Source organism: Euleptes europaea, chromosome 6, assembly GCF_029931775.1.
Source record: "Euleptes europaea isolate rEulEur1 chromosome 6, rEulEur1.hap1, whole genome shotgun sequence".
Classification (NCBI taxonomy): domain Eukaryota; kingdom Metazoa; phylum Chordata; class Lepidosauria; order Squamata; family Sphaerodactylidae; genus Euleptes; species Euleptes europaea.
In genome coordinates, this window is record NC_079317.1 from 60,969,903 (window position 1) to 60,986,577 (window position 16,675).

The 16,675-nt window shown below is 47.0% G+C and overlaps 1 protein-coding gene across 1 annotated transcript; it reads left to right on the top strand.

Annotated features, from left to right (window-relative positions):
* Positions 1 to 2,492: 2,492 nt before the first annotated feature.
* PEX16 (peroxisomal biogenesis factor 16) lies at positions 2,493 to 15,583 on the top strand. Its single transcript, XM_056851430.1, has 11 exons — positions 2,493 to 2,622; positions 5,362 to 5,397; positions 8,345 to 8,421; positions 8,892 to 9,025; positions 10,139 to 10,239; positions 11,458 to 11,538; positions 12,398 to 12,550; positions 12,844 to 12,916; positions 13,681 to 13,800; positions 14,023 to 14,087; positions 15,446 to 15,583. Exons 1-11 carry the CDS (start codon positions 2,493 to 2,495, stop codon positions 15,502 to 15,504), a joined length of 1,029 nt encoding a protein of 342 aa, XP_056707408.1. The 3' UTR covers positions 15,505 to 15,583.
* The last annotated feature ends 1,092 nt before the right edge of the window (positions 15,584 to 16,675 follow it).

A 16,675-nucleotide genomic window follows, 5' to 3' on the forward strand; every position in this document is an offset into this window, starting at 1 on the left:
TCTGCACAGGATTGCACTGTTATCCACCTATGGGTGTTAAGCACCTATAATTAAGTACTCTGTGCTGTCACCAATTGTAACTGTTGCAAACAGGATGATAAGAAGCCTGAAACACCTGCCCCGCCCCCAAGACTTCTATTTGAACATCCAGCCCAATGAGTTCTAGAGAACTGTACACACAGTTTTGTTATTCAGTTCCTCTTAATGAAAGATACCACATACTTTTAAAAAATTGTGCTTTTCTTGTATACTTTTTAGTTTTTCATGTCAATCTCACCAAATGTAGCAATTCATGGCTGCTTAACCCACTGTTCAAAATGATCTCTCTTTCTACACACACATGGAATGTGGGAAGATGGGATTCTCTCTGAGATATGGCCATTGTTCCTTAAGAACCCCTGTCTCATCTTAAAAAAGGTAAAGGTCCCCTGTGCAAGCACAGGGTCATTCCTGACCCATGGGATGACGTCACATCCCGACGTTTTCTAGGCAGACTTTGTTTATGGGGTGGTTTGCCAGTACCTTCCCCAGTCATCTTCCCCTTACCTAAAAGATCAGGAGAGGTCCCAAATAAGTTTAACCACTCCCCCCTCTCTTTTTAAAAAGAAATTAACCACTGGAGAAGCAGATGAAACAGTGATTTGCAGTCCTGATTCCAAACAAATTTAGACACACTGATTTCGACCAGATCATCTTGCCCGTAATTACAGGGCCGGATTTGGGTTTGATGAGGCCCTACGCTACTGAAGGTAATGGGGCTCTTTATATGGCCAGCTGTCCTTGGCCAACAACAAATTGTTGCTGTTTTTTGTGTTGACTATGCGCTATATGGCAATTTATGGACCTAATAGGTATCTAAAGCCATTTGCACATAACAAAATATGTGTTTTATCAAAGTAATTGTTGATTTTGGAAATGTACATCCAGTTTTTTTCCCTTTAACTTTTTTTTGGGGGGGGGGCAAGACAGTGGGGCCCTAAGCTATATCTTGTTTAGCTTATACATAAATCCAGCACTGCGTAAGTGCACTGAAGACCGCAAGACTAAACACCATGAGAACAGGTCGATTAAAATAATTGGGATTAGTTCCGTTAGCAAAAGTTTATACAATTTAATTTTAGATGGAAGAGGGAGAGGGAGAGGGGGAAGTCATTTGATTGTTAAATTAGAAGTATTATTTGTTTTCTTCTTTTTATTATTACTAGTATATTGTTTCTGTTGCTATATTAAATGAGGAAAAATAAAAAAATATTATTATTATAAAAAAAAGAGACTAAACACCATGCGGTGGGCTCAAGCAGGAGGGGAAAGGCGACTTCCTAGAGATTGCCGACGTCGTGGTTTGTTTAGGAACACAACAAACAAGGAAACTGTTAATGCCTAGTAATAAACAGCACCACCACACTTACTGTATTACCTTTAGTAGAAAAGGGCCAGAGTCCAGGAGCACCTTAAAGACTAACACAAATATTTTCTGGTAGGGCATGAGCTTTCGTGAGCTGTCGCTCACGAAAGCTCATGCCCTACCAGAAAATATTTGTGTTAGTCTTTAAGGTGCTCCTGGACTCTGGCCCTTTTCTACTACTGCAGACAGACTAACTGAAAGTCTGCAGACTTCTACCACTGCAGACAGAAAGCTCACACCCTACCAGAAAATATTCTTGTTAGTCTTTAAGGTGCTCCTGGACTCTGGCCCTTTTCTACTACTGCAGACAGACTAACACGGCGACCCACCGCGAATTGTATTACCTTTACTAATTTAACACATGCGGCGGCGCCACCAAAAGGCGTGCTGGATGCTGTGAGGATTTTCTCCTTGTTTTAAGCCAGAGTAGCAAGGCATATGCTTCTTTTCAGGGCCAGGTGGTCGCCTCCAGGTCACACCGAGGGGCGGGACATTCCTGCCCGTCCAGACCACCCACCCCGAAGACGAGCTGGGAGCATCCGCCACCTGCCGCCACCAGGGGCAAGACGGCCGCCACAGCAGCCACAGCAGCTGCCACAGCAGCTGCCCCCTCGCCTGCCCCGTCGCTGCCCTCGCCTGCCCCACGAACCCAGCCCTCGCAGCCAGGAGCAACAGGCGCCGCGCGCAGCCCTGCCGCCGGGGAGACCCCCGACCCGGCGTCCCCCTGAGGGGCGCGCGAAGCCGTTGGAACTCCGCGGCGGCCAGCGGGGTAACGGCCGCTCCGCACAGGCGCGCACGCGCGCTACTCACGCCCGCCTCTCCGCCCTTTAAAACCGCCTCCTCTCCGCCGGCTCGCCCGACCCGCTCCGCCTTCGACTCGTCCTCCCTGCCGCTCATGGGGTCGGCGCTCGATTGGCTGGGCTCTCTCGGCCGCCGTCGCCTCTCGGCTTGCGCAGGCGCGGAAGCGAGCGGCCGAGGGTGTCCCTGCGCGCGCCCGGAAGCGCGTGGCTGGCTGGGGCTGACTGAGGAGGGTCAGTCTCTCTCTCTCTCTCTCTCTCTCCCTCTCCCCGCCCCTCACTTGGCCGCCATGGCTGGATCGGGGCCGGTAGGGAGGCTGCGGCACCTGTGCCACCGCTATCAGGAGTACGTGAAGCGGCACCCGGCGGCCACTGCCCAGCTGGAGAGCACCGTGCGCGGCCTCTCCTACCTGCTGCCAGGTACTGGGGGACTGGGAGGAGGAGAGGCGGCGAGCGGGCTCAGGCATCCCAGCTGGCCCTACTGCCTAGCCTGCTCTGCCGCGCGACAGGTTCTCGCCGGTGGGGGTGTCCTGTGCACCTGACGGCTGCGGGTCAGCTGCAGGTCCGGCTGGTGAGAGAGACCTGGGTGGGCAGATTCACCTGCTGAATTTCTGCAAAAAAAATTTTTTTCTGCAAAAAATTTTTCCTGAATTTCTGCAGAACAATTTTTTTTTTTTTTTTTTTTTTTGCAGTTGTTACATGCACGGGAATCCCGCCAGGACAAAAGGGGAGGGGTAATTCTTCGGGGTTGGTTGCAGGATCGCAACCATGATTTTGCAGAATTTTTGTTTTGTTTTCAATCCTCGCCCTGAGCTGATTTCCCAGTGTTTCAGTAAGCCTATGGTCGCCCCCCCCCCATGTGCAGAGTAAACACCTGGAAGATCAAAGCCAAATCTGTGAAAACTGAACATTGTCGCTGCCAGTTTGAAGAACCCAGATTAAACATTGCTTTTTCTTTCTCAGCTGGTCCGTACTGTTACAGTGGCTGAGGACAAGATAAAGAGGAATAAGCCCCCCTCAGTGTTTGATACTGTCTCTAAACATGGTGGTTCTGTTTAACTATCATGGTTAATAGAGCTGTCGTTTATAAATTTGTCTGCTCTCCTTTTTAAACTATCTTCTAAACCATTGATCATCCCTACATCTTGTCTCAGTATATTTAATAAGGCAGTTGTGCATGATGTCTTTTCTCAGCCCTGTAAATGCCAGTTGATTTTTATGGCGTGACTGATATTTTGGTGTTATATGACAGGGTAAAACATTTCTCTATTTACTTTCTCCACACTGTTCATATTTTTTATATACCTCTTATGATGGTTCTGTTAAGTTTCCACCAATAAAAGTCCCAAATAAATTAACCTATTGTTTTAGGGCTCAGCTCCTCTTGATCATTTTGGTTATACTTTTTATGGCTACGCAAGTTTTCTTTGTAATATAAGCATATGTAATGTTCCAAATGCTGCAACACTATAAGTCTATGAAATGGTGTAGGATTTATATAAAATTGCTGTTCTATTCTGAATTGCTTTTTGAATAATAACACAGAATTTTATCTGCTTTTCTGTCTTGATGTTTCTCTAGAGTTACCTACCATGACTCTCAAGATCCCTTTCCTGGTAAACCTCAGCTAGTTCAGGCCCCACCAGCAAGTGTCATATTTACATTTACTTACATTGAATCTGACTGTCCAATTTTGTTGTCCATTCAGCAGTTTGAAGAGATTCTTTTAGAGTTCTTCACGGTCCCCTTGTGCTTTCTCCATCCGCAATAATTTGGTGCCATCTGTAAACTTGGCCTGTCTCACTGCTTAATCCTGAATAAGCTAAATGAACCAACACAGATCCTTGGGGAACCCCATTGCTTTTTTACATCCATAGCAAAACTGTTTTTTCTGGCCCTCTGCTTCTTGTTCTTTAACCATTGGCTGTTCCACAAGGAGCCAGTCCTCTGATCTCATGACTTAGAAGTTTATTTAGGATCCTTTGTTGAGGAACACTGTCAAAGGTTTCTGAAAGACTATATACATTGAACGGGATCAGCCATATTCAGGTAGAAGGAGCATTGCATGATTCAAAATGTGACGGTCTCAGGGTAGTGTGATGATATAGTGTGGTTAAGATACAAACCATCTTCTAGCTAGGAGGTTTTCCTTCACCCCTTATAAGTGACATTTCCCTTTTGCATGCGAGAATCTGTTTCCAGTCTACTTTTCATATTAGGCCTCCTCTAGCTCTTTCAATTAATGGAACCAGATGACAGCTGCCACCTAGTCCATGTTAGCCATGAGTCTGATCACAAAAATATATCTAACAAGCTGCTGGTATTGATCTTTAAATGATTATATACCCGGAGGCCAGCATACCTGAATGACCACTTACTCCCATATGAACCTACCCAACCACTCCAGTCATCTTTGGAGGCTCTGCCATCTGAGGCTAGACAGGTGGCAACCTGAGAAAGGGCCTTCTTGGTTGTGAGGTTGAAACTTTGGAACTCTCTCCCCAGGGAGATAAATCTGTCTCCTTCTGTCTTTGTCTTCAGCCAGTAGGTTAAAAGAAATTCTATTTGGTTTGGTGTTCTCTCGCTAACACTTTTTAGCCCTCCCTTCTGTTTGTGTGTTTTCATATGTTTATGGGTTTATATATTTAATTTTTTAAAATTATGTGTATGTCTTTGTTAGTGTTGCCACCATGGGGACTCTGAATTGGGTGGTAAGGTAGCATACAAAAGGTTTAAATAAATAAAATAACAAAAAAGGAAATAATTTGCTAGTTTATCAAGAAAAACAGTGTAACCTATTTTTCTGATTGTATCATTTGAACCATGGGATCACTGCCCCAAATATCTGTCAAATGTGATGGAAAAACCTTGGGATTACTTTCCTAGAAAGCTAAGGCAAAAATACCCCAATTAAGGAAGAAGACCCCCAGAGAAAGTTCTCTCCTTATTGATGAGTCTGCATTAGCTCTCTTGAGGCATTAATGGAATTCAGAACTCTAGGGACATGAAGGGTTCTGTAGAGAACTTGACCCTCAGGACTGGTTGAATAATGTGTTGGCTTCTTTATATAAAAGGGTGATTTATCACAGAAGATCTGCTAGACTGCTTTTAGAAGATTATGGAATAGTGGCCCACACCTTGCTTATGCTTATTTTCCAGGACGGTTCTCTGACTCTCATGAACTTTCTGAGCTTGGTAAGTAAAGCTGGCAAATTTGCCTGCGTTTTTATTTACTTCATTTATACCTCACCTTTCTTCCCAGCGGAGACCCCAAGTGGCCTATATTGTTCTCTCCTATATTTTATCCTCACAACAATCCTGTGAGGTAGGCTGAGAGTGTTTGACTGGGCCCAGATCACCTAGCCAACTTCCATAGCAGAGTAGAGATCATAGAATCATAAGGTTGGAAGGCGCCATGCTGGCCATTTAGTCCAACCCCCTGGTCAATGCTGGATCAGCATATAGAGCATCCCTGGCAAGTGTTCATACAGCCACAGCTTGAAGACTGCCAGAGAAGGGGAACTCACCACCTCCCTAGGCAACTGATTCCACTTCTGAACTACTCTCACGGTAAATTTTTCCCCTAATGCCCAGCCAGTACCTTTCCACCCATAATTTATATCCATTATTGTGAGTCCTATCCTCTGCTGCCAACTGGAACAGCTCCGTGTCCTCCTGTAAGTGACAGCCTTTCAAATAATTAAAGAGAGCAATCAACCTCCTGTATTCCAGACTAAATATTCCCAAATCCCTAAATGTTCCCAAGTTTCCTTGTAGGACTTGGTCTCCAGGCCCCTGATCATCCTCGTCACCCTCCTCTGCACCCGCTCCATTCTGTCTGTATACATTTTGAAGTGAGCATCCTGAACTACACACAGTACTCCAGGTGTGGCCTGACCAGTGTGGTATACAGTGGGACTATGACATCTTGTGATTTGGATGTTTGCCCCTGTTGATACACCCCAAGACTGCATTAGCCTTTTTTACCACTGCACAATACTGACTGCTCATATTCAGCTTACAGTCCACGTGTACCCCTAGATCTTGTTCACACACAGTGTTACCCAGAAACGTATCCTCCATCCAGTATGTGTGTTTCTCATTTTTGGTACCCAGATGTAGAACTCTGCACTTGTCCTTGTTGAATTGCATCTTGTTCACAACTGCCCACTTTTCCAGTGCATTCAGATCTCGTTGAATTCTATCTTTATCTTTATGCAAATCTTGGTCTCCCAGATCCTAGCATAATACTCTAACCACTACACCACCACACTGGCTGCAGAGCCCCCAGACTCTCTTATGTAAATACTGCTGGGCATTATCAGGTGAGATAGGCATGAAGCAATTCTCCTAAGAAGAAAGAAAATGTGAAAGTCTAATGCATAGGCAGGATTATACAGTGGCTGCTAAAGGTTTGGAGTGAAGTGAGTATAATCTTGGCCTGGGACAAGGCGATTCTAGTTCATTCTTCCCCATGAAGTTCAGTGACTGACTTTTAGTAAGTACTGTTGTGAGTATGGTGCAGGGGAAACCCTTACCTATTCTGAGCTCCTAACCTCTTGGTCACATGAAACAGCTGTTTGAACTTAATAAAGCCTTAACAAGCTCATGTTGCCACTGAGATAGGAGTTAAAGAGAAGTTGCAGGAGTACGGATTCCTTTTTGAAAGGCGAATAAGTGAAAGTTCCCCAAGTAGGGCCACCATCTGTTGTATAGAGAGTAATTGCTTCCTGTCAAGAAAGCAGAGCCGAAGAGAACTTTGGGATATCCCAGTTTGCCTTCCTTGAATGTGAAGATCTGTATAAGGAATTGTACTTCTGTATGTATGGACGGTAGGAAATTATGGTGCCGTCTCCTGAATAACTGTTCTTTGTAGTTCTTTTAAAACTGTTGTGAGGCCCCTATCTGGATCGGATGCATGGCACAGTGCCCCCAGGAGCTTTTGTTTAGCATCCACACCTTTTCACGTGCAGAAACAGCCCTCCCATGGCTATTTTGGCACTTGAAAAGGTGCGGGAAGGGGAACAAGAGCTCCCGAGACTGCTGTGCCACCCCCCCTCCCCAGGTTTCTGCACTTTCCCCAGTGCTCTGGTTTCCTTTTTGAGATATGGTGACCAGAACCATATAACCCTGTTTGCTTGCTGTTCAGGAAAGCCAGGACCATTTCAAGTATACAGGACCATTTCAACTATTAAAAATAATATTTACATAATTAGAAATGGATTGAAGCATTCTTTGGGTAACTTGCTTCTTTATCAGCTGTTAATCTAAGTATCCTGAAGAGCTTGAAATTTGTCTTCCTGAAGGATGGATTCTTGGTCTGTTACAACATTTCAGATCCCTACATTCCTTACTCCTGCTGTTTAAGTTGATGTAACTATGTTGCCATCAGACTTTGAAATGACTGCATTTGGGCAGTCTCTCCAAGTCTTCTGAGACTGTATTCCTGGGAAAGACACCACTCTTAATTCAGATGCTTTATTACCATGGTACATCCTGCCAGTATTTCTAATCAGATTGCCCAGATGTCTGCCAAGTAGTAGCTGGTGTTGCAGTAAGCAGATGATAGTCAGATCCATAGTCGATGGCATCTGTTTTCCGTTATTGGTCATTCCTGATCTTCTTTACTGCTGTCAGTTTTTGTTTTGCTTTGCAACCTCCATTCCGCTTTATGAGAAATGAATGTTTGCTCAGGGCTTGTAATCTGCTTTAGAACAAAGCTGTTGAGAAGAATATGAGCAGCACACAACTATTCTGCACTACTGTGCAGGATGATAAAGTTGAGGCCATAAAGTAAGGGATCGTACCAAGGCAAAATTGACCTGGACAAGGTTTCTGTTTCTTTACCCCCAACTGAGGAGGATGGCCCAGGCAGCTCTCAACCTCTGTGCTACTGATGAAGCCAGGAAAGGAAATGTCAGTGAGGACTAAGAAAGAGCAAGAGCCCAGTAGCACCTTAAAGACTAACAAAATTTCTGGCAGGGTATGAGTTTTCATGAGTCACAGCTCAGTTCTTCAGATACTTCAGTGAGGACTGACCTTCAAGTGACTGTTTTGATGGGTGTGTTTGTGTGTGTCTGGTTTCTTTTCCAGTTTATAAACAACAGTAGTTTTGTCTCTTTTCCACTTTCTCCCTTCTTAGTGTATTCTGCCTCCAATTTGCTGGTGTTGCTGAATGACTGGATCCTTCGGAAGGAGTTTCATCGGTCCCTTCCTGTGGTAAGACTCTCCTCTAAGCCATAGGAGGGAGGAGGTGGAATTCAGTCTGCATTTTCCGTTCTTGGTGGCTAGACCTTTGCTCTGGTTTCCACTCTGTTGGTGGTTGGGGTTTGAGCCTGTTGTGACATCTCACAACAGCCCTTCTCTGTCTTGCAGTTGTAGCATAGGAAAGGGGCCACAGCGCTCGGGAAAAAGTTTAAATGGCCTTTTGTTTTTGCATAGCTGTTTAATTGTTCCATATAGGCTGTGTTAGGGTGGCCTGTATTTTGATCAGCTCTCTACCTGTCAAGTGATTGTTTGAATGGGTCGACATTTACTTGAATGCCAGGCTGTTGCATTGGTTGGCTTTATGTGGAAGGATCTTGGCTTGTTACTCTTTGGAACACCGCCACAGAATTGTCATGCTTTGATTTGACGGAGGAATGAATGGAAGCCCTCTGAGATCACAACTCCTGTCTCTTGTTTTGCAGTCACTTCCCCAGCAGAAGCTGCTGACATGGCTGAGCGTCCTCGAGTGCATGGAGGTCTTTGCCGAGATGGGGGCTGCCAAGGCGTGGGGTGAGACTGGCCGATGGGCTGTCATTGTCCTCATTCAACTTGCCAAGTAAGTGTTCGGCGGGGGAAAGAGGGAGACGTCCCATAATGAATGCCAAGAGCCGCAGAAGAGCTGGTTGTAAGAGGAACTCCACAGCCCTCTTGTTTGAAGGTCTGTAGGGTTAAGTTGCCACAACAAAGGTTGCGGGGGGGGGGCACCTCCTAGGTGCTCTGGGGTCTTCGGGGTATTACTTTTGGGCTGGAGCCACATGCTTTTTCTGACAGGACTTGCTTGAGGCATTGTAAGCCACACAGCTGCCCTGAGCCTTGTCCATTCACTCCCATCCAGTGTACTCTTCACTCAAGCTTTATTGCTCTCTACCTTCTCATCCAGTGAACACATGAAGCTGCCTTATACTGAATCAGACCTTTGGTCCATCAAAGTCAATATTGTCGACTCAGACTGGCAGCGGCTCTCCAGGGTCTCAGGCAGAGGTCTTTCACATCACCTACTTGCCTAATCCCTTTAACTGGAGATGGCGGGGATTGAACCTGGGACCTTCTGCATGCCAAGCAGATGCTCTATCACTGAGCCACGGCCCCTCCCCAATCAGTGATGATAGTTGAGTATCTGTCACCCAGCTCTCTGCCCACTCACATCTCCTGTGTGGTTCTGGAATGATTCAAGTGTCCTTATTTTGACCTAGAGAAATGGTGTGGATGGGTTCAGAGGAAGACTGATAGCATGGTAGGATGTGTCACCCAGAAGCATGGCAACGACCAGTTAAATAAGCAAAAGGAATATCTGAGCCAAGTATGTTTCATCTGAAGTAGATCTACTGACACTGCTCTGGGCTGATTTGCACATCCCTTGTGCTTTTGGCAGACCTCGGTTTTTTCAGCCTGTGGACAGAGTGGGTACACTATGCTGTTTGTCCTGAGCAGTGGCTGTGTGGTTTTGGTCTGCAAGTCATCACTAATGATTTTGTGCATATATGAAGGTTAGACTGAGCCTGGATTGGAAACAAGCCGTTTCTAAGCTGGATCACAAACGCAAGGCTTCCGTGAATTGCCTACCGCAGCAAAGCAAGGCTGTGTGTTTTTCCAGCATCTTGAAACTGTGAAGCCGCAGCTTCCAGTGCGCACCTGACGCTTTCAGCTTACAATTTGCTCTAACCCACAGAGCCATCCTGCGCCTCCTGCTGTTGCTCTGGTACAAAGCTGGCATCCAGACATCCCCTCCCATTGTGCCACTAGACAGGAGGCAGTCCTTGCAGCAGGGAGGTGAGTCACGCACATCACACAAACTGCAGCTGCTTTGCCTTAGCCTGGAGGGGATGGAAGGAAGTTTTGGTTGCAGCTCGGCTGAGTGGTGTTTGTCTCTGTCAGCCCAAAGGGGAGGGGGGAACCCTCTTTGAGCAGTTTCATCAACAGAAAAGCTCCAGTTTTCCCTTGTATTGCTCTTCTACTGGTTCTCTGCCTGCGGAGTCACTGTTGGGCTGAGATGGGACCTCCCAGGCATTCGTTGGTGGTCACAACATTAAAGAAGAGTTGGAGGAAGCTTATGGAGCCACAGCTAAGACAGATCATACCTGAAGGATTAAACCAGTGTGCTCTGAAAAGAAATGTAGGAGTCTTTGTAGCCTGAGCTCTGATTCCACTCAATGTACAGCTGATGGCCTCTACTGTGGGCCCAACATACAGAGGATTCTTACTACCTTCTACCAGACCCCTACCACGTCCTTTAGTGTAGGATTGTGCCCTGTCTGTCTCACTCGTGCCCCTGCCTTTACATCATACCATGCCGGAGGCTGCCCCTGCTGCTAAAGAGAAGAGCCTCCTTTGTAGCCTGTATGGGATTCCTGTAGGCCCTGTTTGGTGCACTAGAGTAGATGGGGACCCTCCGTGCAGTGGATCCAGCTACTCTGCTCAGCAAAGCTTGAAGCCTTCCTTCACCTTAACTGGCTCTTCTGTTGGAGGAAGAGCCACTCAAGTTGGAGGAAGACCTTTTAGGCTGAGCAAAGTCTGAAGCCCTCCTCTAGCCTAAAAAGGGCCAGAACCACCCCAGTATATCTTTTGGAAGAGCATAATTGGGGTTGCCAGCAGGCCAGAAGAAAAATGCCCTGTCCCTTTTGTAGAAACATACTATCTGGAAAAGGACAGGTGAAGCTTTTCATGGCTTGGAGGTAAATAAAATCACCTGAGAAATAACATTCCATTAAACCTCTGTCAAAAGGAGCAGGACCTTTTTTTCTCCAGGCTGTTGGCAAATGCAGTCACAGCAGAAAGCTTGAGCAGTATCTTCTGCAAACCTGTTTTGGCCAGTGCTAGCAAATGGGACCCAGTTTTTTTTTTTTTTTAATTTCAACTACTCTTACCAAGCTTGTGTGTTGACTATTCTTGACAGGTGAATGGAGGTCTTATCCTGAGCAAAGTAAAAGGTGCAGGGAGGGGTTCACCCCCAAGCCTAGTCTTTGGTCTAATATGCCTGTCTCCTGACAGACGCAGAGGGCAGCTCAGCAGGCAAGGAGCAGATATATGTGGGGAAGCGCTCTAGCCGTGTCGTGAGGTGCCTCGAAAGCAGTAAGTATTTTCTTGAGTCTGTCTCCTGTCTTGCACATAGGGAGAGAATAGGCTGTGGTACTCTTTGCCGGACTACAAGGGTAAAAGAAGAAGAAGAGTTGGTTTTTATACCCTTACTTTCTCTACCACTTAAGGAAGGATCAAACCGGCTTACAAGCACCTTCCCTTCCCCTCCCCACAAGAGACACCCTGTGAGGTAGGTGGGGCTGAGAGATCTCTAATATAGCTGAGACTAGCCCAAGGTTGCCCAGCTGGCTTCATGTGGAGGAGTGGGGAAACCAACCCGGTCCACCAGATTAGCGTCTGCCACGCATGTGGAGGAGTGGAGAATCAAACCCAGTTCTCCAGATCAGACTCCACCACTCTAAACCATCGGTCTTAGTCACTACACCATGCTGGCTCTCTGTAAAAACTGTGTTTCAGTGGTAGCACTGATATCTGATACACAGCCTAGACAACAGGTTTATTTATGTACTTCATTTATACCCTGCCTTTCTCCCCAATGGGGAGCTGTAGTAGCCGGGGGGCTGTCAACTTTTAGTCTTTGGATAGTGAAAAGGTGTGTGCTGAATCACAATAATTTATGTATTTATAGACATACCCTGCTTTTTTCCTCAGTGGGGACCCACATCAGTCTTTCCTTCTCCGTTTTATCCTCACAACAACAGCCCTGTGAGGTCAGAAGTTGAGAGAGAGCGACTGCCAAGGTCATCTAGCAAACTTGCACATCAGAGTGGGGAATTTGAACTCGGGTCTCCCAAATCCTGATCTGTCACTGTCACCACTGCTCCATACTGGCTGGTTGCTCACCCAAAGTGTGCTGACTCTTTCATTCCAAACCCAGTTGTCTTTGTTTCAGCCCCATCCCTGCACTCCAGGCACTGGGGAGCGCCTCAGCAACAGGAGGAGAAGCAGAACCAAAGAGCCAAGGAGACGGACCAGCCTCCGACCCCTTTGGGCATCCAGGAGACCATCGCGGAGTCTGTCTACGTGACCCGGCCACTGCTCCACTGTATCCTGCTCTGGCTTCCCATGGACCTTGTAGTGTATCCTATATGCCACTAGAGAGAGCTGCAGCCTCAGTGTACAGCATCCCGGTCCTTCGTGTTGAGTGGGCGGGACTCTCAGGCAAGCTCCAGCCTTTGCATCAGTCAGCGGGCAGGAAGATCTTCTGCGGTCGACCTCTCCTGTTATGCTGCCTCAGCGTAATAGCTGCTGTAACCAGTTCAGGCTCATAGGGCCGTTCTGCTCCCACAGGCTTAGCCATTCTCTCATGCCTGTTCGTTCCTTAACCTTTGCTCTCAGTACTAAGTTTAGGGCTGTGGGGGCAGAGATCTTGGAAACCCTGGCTCCTGTCGGGATTCTTGGATATCACAAGGTCAGTTTGGAGAAAAGGACTTCAGTATCTCAACTCTTCCCCCCGTGTTATAGCACAGTGAGCAGCAATAATTGGCACACTTGTTGGCAACTAAAAAGGGAGATAAGCAGCATTACTGTGAGTACCTGCAGAAACGAGATGGGGGGGGGGAGTTTGTCTTTTGCCACAGGTGAGCTTGTCTAGTAGTTCTTCTACACACGCTAGAGATTCCTGAGGCTGAGCTTAACCTGAACCAGGATGGAATCTGTTTTTGCTGCCAGGGTTGAATTTTGGAACACAGTAGTAGCCATACTAGCCCCTTGGGTGTGAGACAGAATTTGTTCACTCACATTAGTATGGAGAACCCAGACAACAGAGTTGCCAGATTGTTGCATTCCAGTGTTTTGTCCTCCTGTTTTCTTAAAGCCTTGCAGCACCAGCCTTTCACATGTTCAGTCTAGAGGAATGCTCCAAGAGGTAGTCAGTGACATGGTGGGTGATGCCTGGTTGTGCTGCCGAGGAGTTCCCTTCCCCCATTGCTGCCATAGAGTGCATGTGAAGTTCTTACCAGCGATAGGATTTGACTAGAGGGAAGTGCTTTTGCACCAGAGAGCTTTGCATCCAGGCAGGCTTGAGGCCTTGCAGTTCTCCTGTTAGAAATTAATTGTTGGGAAAGGGAGATGAGGTTTCCTTTCGTAGGAAGAATGAAAAATTAAAGGATGCTGAGCACGTTTTGACACACACCAAGGCAGCTCCTTTGTGACTCTTTGCTTGTCCTTCTGCAGCTTGAGTTTACTGAGCGACGTGAAAGAGCTGAACAAGCGTGAGCGCCTGGAGCTGAGACGCCGGACTATCTTGCTGCTGTACTACCTGCTGAGATCTCCCTTCTATGACCGATACTCAGAGTAAGGATGCTAGGCTGGTTTCTGCCCACTAAAGAGAGAGACTTGCCCTCCTCTAAAGAGAACTGTGTGATGTCTGGAGGAGCCGGGTGCTCTGATCCCTCAGATACTGTGGTTTGTGAGCATTCCTCACTCCAAAAGATTTTGTCTGCCGCTGGGTTTCAAGGAAGTCTTTCCCACTTGGGAAGGATTCCATCCCCACTGTTTTGTCTCCTCTTCCCTTAGGGGCAGGATCCTGTTTCTGTTGCGGCTGCTGGCAGATTATGTCCCTGGAGTTGGCTTAGTTACACGTAAGTAGGAGGCTACTGTACAGGAATGGAAGTCATAGGAGAGGATCCTTTACCAGCCTGGGGTCAAATGTGCATGTTCATTTTAAAGGAATCTTCACATTGTCAGTTGAAATATATGAGTAGAAGCGGGGTTGGAAAAATTAAAGGGACCAGAAAACTTTGTGTTGGCACCTGGAAAACAGAGTTGCACTTACCTGTCACTGCTGTTCATCGAGTGAACACCTGAATCTGCCTTGTAGTGAATCAGACCCTTGGTCCATCAGTCAGTATTATGTACTCAGACCAGCAGTGGCTCTCCAAGGTCTCAGGTGGAGGTCTTTCACATCATCTATTTGCCTAGTCCCTTTAACTGGAGATGTCGGGGATTGAACCTGGGACCTTCTGTATGCCAAGCAGATGCTCTACCACTGAGCCACGGCCCCTCCCTATAAAAACGTCGAAGCACCCCACTTTCGCAAGCCGGCAAAGAACGGCCCCGCCCCGTGGTTGAGGAATGGGCGGGCGCGCCCAACACCGCTTTGGGGAGTGACTTCTGTGCAGGCACACATGGGCCTGCGCAGACCCATGTGGGACTGCACTGAAGACACGATGATGAAATATAACATCTTATGTAATATATCATATAATACTATTATTTAAAATATTTCCTTTGATGTGTGTAGGACTTGCTACCTAAAAATGTTACCATAATTTGTAGGAATTTTAAGCCTTTGGGGGGGGGGGCATTGGAAGAAGTTGGCTGGTAACCTTAATGACGCTTTTGCTGGTGTGGCCTGCCATTATGATGTAATGTTCTATAGCCAGGAGGGCTAGCAGTGGAAGATTGTTTGCTGAGTCACAGAATTTATGTGTACATACCCCACTTCCTCCCCTCCCCCAAATGGGGACCCAAAGTGGCTCTGTGTCTCCTCCTCCATTTATCCTCACAACAACCCTGGGAGGTCGGTTTGGTTGAGAGTGAGTGACTCTCCCAAGGTCACCTAGCAAGCTTCCACAACAGTGGGGATTTGAGCTTGGGTCTCCCAGATCCTAGTCTTGACACTCTAAAAACTTCACCATGCCGGCTGCAATTCTCCACCTTCAACCCATTCTTCCTGTTGGAAGGTGAGACTCAATCAAGGGGGACTAATTGCTTAGGGACTGAGCAACTCTAAGGCGTATTGGCTAGGCTTTTCTTTTAGCTATAGGAAGCCGGTGGTTTTTTCTGCCTTGCAGGTACTTGCCTTAACCATGGTCCAGCAGCAGTTCCTATGCTTGAGTACAGAAAGATGGAGGAAGGGGGAGTTCTGTGGGGTTAACACCTACTGTTAAGACCTTCCTTACTGTCCACACTCACTCTTTCCCCCCTCCCATTTCAGGGCCACTGATGGATTACTTGCCAGCCTGGCAGAAGATTTATTTCTACAACTGGGGATGATCCGGCGTAAACGTGGAGGCTGGAGCTAGGGTGGCTCAGGTTGAGGGCAGAATCTTGCAGTGACAGGATGCCTTTATGCAGAGGGAGCCTGCTATGGGACCTACAAAACAAATCATGTCTTTTTGCATCCTATGCCAATGATTACAGAGATTCCTGTACAGGGAAGAGGAAGGGCTCTTCTAATCTCTCTTTCTCTCTCTTCAAAGTATCTTCTTGTGAACTGTGAATGCCACACAGTGTGGGACTTAAAGAATCTATGCTACTCCCCTTTCCATTCTGATGTAACCGGTTTCAGAGCTGGTGAGGAGACCCTTTTTGTACGCATTTTGTATGGCTGCAAGTTAATAAAGCCGGGAGACGGCAGTGCTTTGGGGCTAGTTGGTCTGGTCTCTGGATTGTTGGCTGGTGTTGACCTCAGGAAGTTACCTCCTTGCTTCCAAGCCTGGCAGTTGGACACTTGGGAGCATTCCCCCTCCCAATTCCAGGGACAGGCGTGTAAGTGTTGGGGTGGGGGCTAGGACTCTCACTTTGGGGTTACTCTATTTTAAGAATAACATATACAGTATCTTTCATTTACATTTATAAGGATTTCTGCCAGGTGTTGTTGCAAAGGCCCCTGCTTGAATACTTGGTAAACTGCTGCTAGTGAAGAGCATATTTCTTCATTTAAAATGTTCATGTCCCACTTTTCTCCCTATCAAAGCAGCTTGCATCATTAAAAACAGCTAAAATCTCCATTCACACAAATACAGATACCAAGAAGAGAGCAAGCTGCTCTACCTGGTCGTGATGACTGACCTCCACTCATAGGCCACCAAACAGCATGTCAGGAAAAGCTCTGCTTAACAGAGCCTCCAAGATGTAGGCAAGGCTGGGGGGCCTCAGGAAGCCCCATTCCATAAGACAGGAGCAGAAACAGTTCCCAACAACACAAGTGGAGGGACTGCTAATAATCGTTGGTTTGATAACTGGAGCTGCCTTGTGGGCACGTATGGATGGAGGCCATCCCACAGATATGAGGGTGCCTGGCTGTGAAGGTTGACACCAATACGTTGAACAGACAAGCTAGTTGGCAGCCAATGGGTTTATCTTAAACTTGAGGGTGACATGATGAAAACATCCCTTGTCAACAATCCAGCTGCCTCATTCTGCACTGTAGTTTGTGTTGTCT